The sequence below is a fragment of the Diceros bicornis genome, chromosome 15 (assembly GCF_020826845.1).
Source record: "Diceros bicornis minor isolate mBicDic1 chromosome 15, mDicBic1.mat.cur, whole genome shotgun sequence".
In the NCBI taxonomy this organism is placed as follows: domain Eukaryota; kingdom Metazoa; phylum Chordata; class Mammalia; order Perissodactyla; family Rhinocerotidae; genus Diceros; species Diceros bicornis.
In genome coordinates, this window is record NC_080754.1 from 42,278,628 (window position 1) to 42,284,273 (window position 5,646).

General features: G+C 40.5%; 1 protein-coding gene across 1 annotated transcript; it reads left to right on the forward strand.

Annotated features, from left to right (window-relative positions):
• Positions 1-297: 297 nt before the first annotated feature.
• On the forward strand, positions 298-5,351 carry DNAJC19 (DnaJ heat shock protein family (Hsp40) member C19). Its single transcript, XM_058556285.1, has 6 exons — positions 298-422; positions 1,275-1,326; positions 1,406-1,479; positions 2,824-2,903; positions 3,481-3,551; positions 5,196-5,351. The coding sequence occupies exons 1-6, from the start codon at positions 420-422 to the stop codon at positions 5,264-5,266; spliced, it is 351 nt and encodes a 116-aa protein (XP_058412268.1). The 5' UTR covers positions 298-419; the 3' UTR covers positions 5,267-5,351.
• The last annotated feature ends 295 nt before the right edge of the window (positions 5,352-5,646 follow it).

The following is a 5,646-nucleotide window of genomic DNA, read 5'->3' on the forward strand; positions in this document are numbered from 1 at the left end:
AACATTCTGAGTAAGGCTACGCAGTATTTGCTCGTGCCCTTCTATGCCAATACCCCTCCCTGCGAGAACTTCCAAACAACTTCCTCGGCCCAGGAACAAAGGGCAAAACACACAGAAGCCCCACCTTTGAGCCCACTAAGGAGGCGATCCGCCCACCCATCGACCAATCCGAAGTCTTGTTCTCCACCTACCCACTGCTTGGGCGACCTTTCTCTGTCTGTGGTCCCCTTTTACGACAGTTTTCCGGCCTAGTTTGCGGCCGCCACTGCCGTATTTGCTAGGGCGCCCCTGTCCGGGCGGAGAGTGCCTGCTGGTGGTGGCCGCGGTGCTGTCTTGTGGAGGCGTGGAGTTGTCGGCTGCAGCCTCCGGGGTGGGATGAACCCCGCTCCCGGCGGAGGCAGGGGAGTCGAGCCGGAGCCATGGTGAGTGCGGCTTCCCGGTCTCCTGGGCGATCTTGGGCCCAGGCCCCAAACTCGGCCCACCGCCTCGGAGGAGAGGAGCCGAGGTGGCCTGCTTAGTGCGACGCTGGCCTGGGGCCCCCGGAGAGTCACACTCTCCAGGACACAGAGCTGTTGGCTCTCTCCTCTCGGGCCTTTGTGTTCTTACAGCGCCTTTCTGCAGAGGGCTCCAGCCTCTGGTCCGTCGTCGCCGGGGCTCGGAGATTAGTGGAAACGCATTTAACTATACCTGCCCTTCCCCTAATACATTGTCAGTACTTTCTCTACTTTGCTCTGTCCTTCTCCTTGGTTCTTGCTGACACATCTCTTCTCCTCGATTCCTAAATATTTGGACTTCTCTCCTGTTCTGTAATCGTGAGGCGGGACAGTGCCGAAGCCGCTCTGAAAAGCTAGTGTCCTAGTTAAGTCCACGTCTAATGTTGAAAATGCGTTATCAGAATTTTACGGGAATCCTCTGTAAACAGTTCTTCCTTCCCTAGCAGAAACTTGCTCTTAATTGAACTTGAATGTGACTTCATTTGCCCGGAGGTGAAAGAGAGGATTTCAAAAGAAGGAAGTCGTCTTTTTCACTGTTGTAAAAGTAAAGCAGCAAATCAACTTGCCCTTTTCTTCTGCAGTGAAAATCCCATACCTTTGTAGGGCATCAGATGTAAAAGTTGCGGTAGTTTTAAAGGATCGTTCGGCAGAATATTTTCACCCTAAAACTTGTTTCTCCCATTGAAATGAAATTTGTAATGAGTTGGGATGAGAGAATGGGGATGATAGGGAAGGGTGGGAGTTAGAGAATTAAATATTTACTCTGCTTCCCCTTTCCAGGCCACTACAGTGGTAGCAGTTGGACTGACCATTGCTGCTGCAGGATTTGCAGGTTTGTTTATGGTTTGGGGTTGGAAGTGAAGTAGGGGAGTTTGGGGACTTTTTAATTACTCTATTGCTTTTGTTTTTAGGCCGTTATGTTTTGCAAGCTATGAAGCATATGGAGCCTCAAGTAAAACAAGCTTTTCAAAGTCTGCCAAAATCTGTAAGATCTACTAAACATTTTTGCTCATTTTTTGCTGCCTGTGTAGGAAGACTCGAGGAGGGTAAATTTCCAAACATGAAGTTCTTAGTGATTGCTTTGGCCCCCTTCTCTTGCTTCCCACAAGGAAGGTTTAGAAGTTCTGAGCATTGTAATGGTGCTACTCTAAAAAATTAAAGGTTATGTGTACCAGAATTGGGGCAGAGGTGTTAATAATTCTAGTGTCATGAAAGTTAATATCTTCTTATTGTTCACATACTGTTAACTTTGGCATCATCAGTCCACATGCTTGCCCCCTCTCATCTGCGAAAGTTAATATCTTCTTATTGTTCACATACTGTTAACTTTGGCATCATCAGTCCACATGCTTGCCCCCTCTCATCTGCTCTGCATCACAAGCACAGAGGGATCTAGGGATCTAGGGATCTATCCATTCTTACTGTGTGGCCCTGGCACTCCCTAACATGATACTTGGGTAGCACTGCTATAGAGTATGACTGGAGGTGATCATACCTTCTGGGCTCACAGTTCAGAATGAATTTGGCTGTGACAGCCTGTTGAGTATTTATCTTTATTGTTGTGATTGATTGTGACAGAATAGAGTGATGGTAAGCTTTACCAATATGATTTCTGACATAACAAGGTTAGAGGACCTGATAGCCTGATTTTCTTGATATCTTTTTTTTAATAATTTTATTTATTTATTTATTTTTCCCCCAAAGCCCCAGTAGATAGTTGTATGTGATAGCTGCACATCCTTCTAGTTGCTCTATATGGGACACGGCCTCTGCATAGCCGAAGCTGTGAGTCGGTGCACGCCTGGGATCCGAACCCGGGCCACCAGCAGCACAGTGCGTGCACTTAACTGCTAAGCCACGGGGCCGGCCCTTGATATATATCTTAAAGTCTTGTTTTAGTAGTTACCTTGAACCTCAAAATACCCTTAAACCACTTGTCTCAAAAGAGCTCTAAATCCACTTCTTGAGGCACTTCTTGTTCTGAAACATATAGTCATATTCTGAGATCAAATTTTTATCTAGAACATGGCTAACTTGGAATAATCTTCCCTTCACTCCCAGAGGAACTGGCTTGGAGGCGCTGTTCTTGTCTTATATTTTCAGGACAGTTTAGGTTGTCTGGAGAAAAAATGGATCTGTTTAATGATTATCAAAATATTTGTTGCTACTTATAGAGCTAAAATACCATAGGAATTGCTCTAAGTTCTCTGAAATGTCTCAGTTTTTCTGCTGGTTCTATGAACAATTTACAGGCATTATTATTTTTTTTTTTTTGCAACTTTCAGTTTATTCTAATAATCTTTTCTTAGAAATGCATTTCCTCTTTTAGCCCTTCAGTGGTGGCTATTACAGAGGTGGGTTTGAACCCAAAATGACAAAACGGGAAGCAGCATTAATACTGGGTGTAAGGTAAAATAATTTCTAATATTTTTAATATTTTTCTACAATTCTAGAGCTATGAGCAAATGTAATAAAGACCTTCTCTTGTTAGGAGCGAATTCTTGTATTATGTACATTTTTAAGATCTAAACACTTCCTATAAAAGTGCAATGAGCAGGCACACTGGCAAATAAGCACTTTTTAATTCATTGAAAGATAGACTTTTCCAACAGATAATCACAGTGCCCAATGTTGTTTTTGATAGCTAATACCTTTTGTGGTGAATTTCTGCCTTCGTTTCCAAATACTTAAACGTGCTTTCCTTTTTAATAAAAGTAACGTTGTAATGAATATTATCAAGTTCAACTAGGTTTTTGTTTGAGAATGCCTTATTTTTCTAAGGAGCTGTTTAGTTCCCTGATTCAGAATATTCATCTTCCTTGTGTGTTAGGGAAGAGGTTCCTAAACAGCTTTTCATATTGTTGTGATCACTTACTCCAGTTCACAATATTTTTAATTGGCTTTCATGTACAATTTTTTAATGTGATCCAGTAGTAGTCAACAATACCTTTTGACTGAAGTAAATACCTTTTCCTTTTTAAATTAGCCCTACTGCCAATAAAGGAAAAATAAGAGATGCTCATCGACGAATTATGCTTTTAAATCACCCAGACAAGGGTAAGTAGCCATTAAACTCTTTTTATATGTTGTTGGAGTGACTATTATTAATGGAATAATTTTTTATCTAACTTGACTGTTATAAGGGAAATGCCTAAATCTGTGTGTGATCACTGTCTCCCAGGCTGGATCCATTTGTTGTTTTTGGTGTCTTAAAAGAATAAATCATGAGTGAAAAATGTATTTATAGAATAATGAGCAGACCTAATTACTACTATAATTTGGAAGTGGTGATAAGCATTGACAATGTTTTGAGATGTGCAGTTGTGATAAAACATGACTTCTAATCGCAAGTTATAAATATTGCTAATACCACTGTTTGGGGGTGGGGGTTGGTCTACATTCTTAATTAAAGGAAATGTTTAATTTCAGTTAATGAAACTAAAAATGTAACTTTTTCCTATTCATTTAGACCTTTGAACTAGAGGTTACCTAGTTAGAAACCTATAAGATGTACTTTTTAGTTTCTTAAACACTTCTAAGCAGCCTTGGCTGTGTTGAAAGAAAGCAAATAATTCCTTGGATACCAAAATATAGAGCACAAAATCCATGTTCCAGTGCTCAAATCCTTTTACTTTCATAGGAGAGGCCTTTGATTAAGAAAGAGGGTTTTGAGTTTAAACGGAGTTGTAATTGTTTGGTATCTCTGCATAGCCTCTTTTACGAAATTTAGCTTGTATTAACTGGAGGGCTTCTGATTCAGCAGCTCTAGAGTGGAGCCCATAAAGCTGAATTTCTACCAAGCTTCTTATTGATGCTGATGTTTGGTGGTCTGAATACCACACTTCGAGAAGCACTAATTCAGCAGATTAGTAGAAAAGGAGCTGTAGATATCATCGTGAAGGGACAATTAATGACAGGAAAAGAGAAAAACTATGAAGGACAGAAAAAGAATCTAAACCAAAATGGGGTCTTTCCAACAGAGCTTAGAAGCCTTTGAGAATATCAGGGTCTTAGGGCCGCCCCGTGGCCTAGCAGTTAAGTGTGCGCGCTCGGCTGCTGGCGGCCCAGGTTTGGATCCCGGGCGCGCACCCATGCACCTATTCTCTGGCCATGCTGAGGCCGCATCCCACATACAGCAACTAGAAGGATCTGCAGCTATGACATACAACTATCTCCTGGGGCTTTGGGGTGGAGAAAAAGGGAAAAAAAAAAAAAAGAGGAGGATTGGCAATAGATGTTAGCTCAGCGCCAGTCTTCCTCAGCAAAAAGAGGAGGATTAGCATGGATGTTAGCTCAGGGCTGATCTCCCTCACAGAAAAAAAAAAATATATCAGGGTTTTAAAATAACACAGTACAGTAAATAAATATGTTCATTTATGATCTGTAATCATTATGAATAGGTGTCTTACACTATTTCAGTCACGTAAGTATATGGGGTTTTTTTAAATCCTATTCCTATCAGCTTAAGGTTTTTTAGAAGGTGCCATTTTTGTGGAAATCTCCCTTATGTGGCTTTCTTCATTTCCCCTTGGTCAAATATATTACCATATATTTGGTGATCCAGTTGCAATTTCAAAGTTATTTTTAAAAATCAAAATATCATTTCTGCTAATTCCACTTCTCAGATAGAGAACAGTTTTTCAACCAAGCAGAAACTGAGAATCCATATTATAACTACTCCTTTTTTCTTTCTTCCTTTAGGAGGATCTCCTTACATAGCAGCCAAAATCAATGAAGCTAAAGATTTACTGGAAGGTCAAGCTAAAAAATGAAGTAAATTTATGATGAATTTTAAGTTCTTGTTAGTTTATGTATATGAGTACCAGCTTTTTATAATAAAATGCCTCAAAGCTACAACTTTTAAAAATGATTCAGCATAAACTAAATCAAAGCCTTGGTATGAGATTAATACTCAGTAATTATGGATAAATACCATTTGAGTAGAAATATTGTTCATTGCTCATTTAGCAAATAATTTGGTACCTACTTCAATGCAAAGTGAACAGGACAGTCTCTGCTCTCAAGGAGCCCCCAATCTCATGGGAGACTGATAAACTGGTAATTCAAGTACAATATGTGATAAATATTATGATAGAATTAGCACAGGCTGTTACAGTACGGACTCATCTCATTGGGAGGAAAGGCTGTTTAG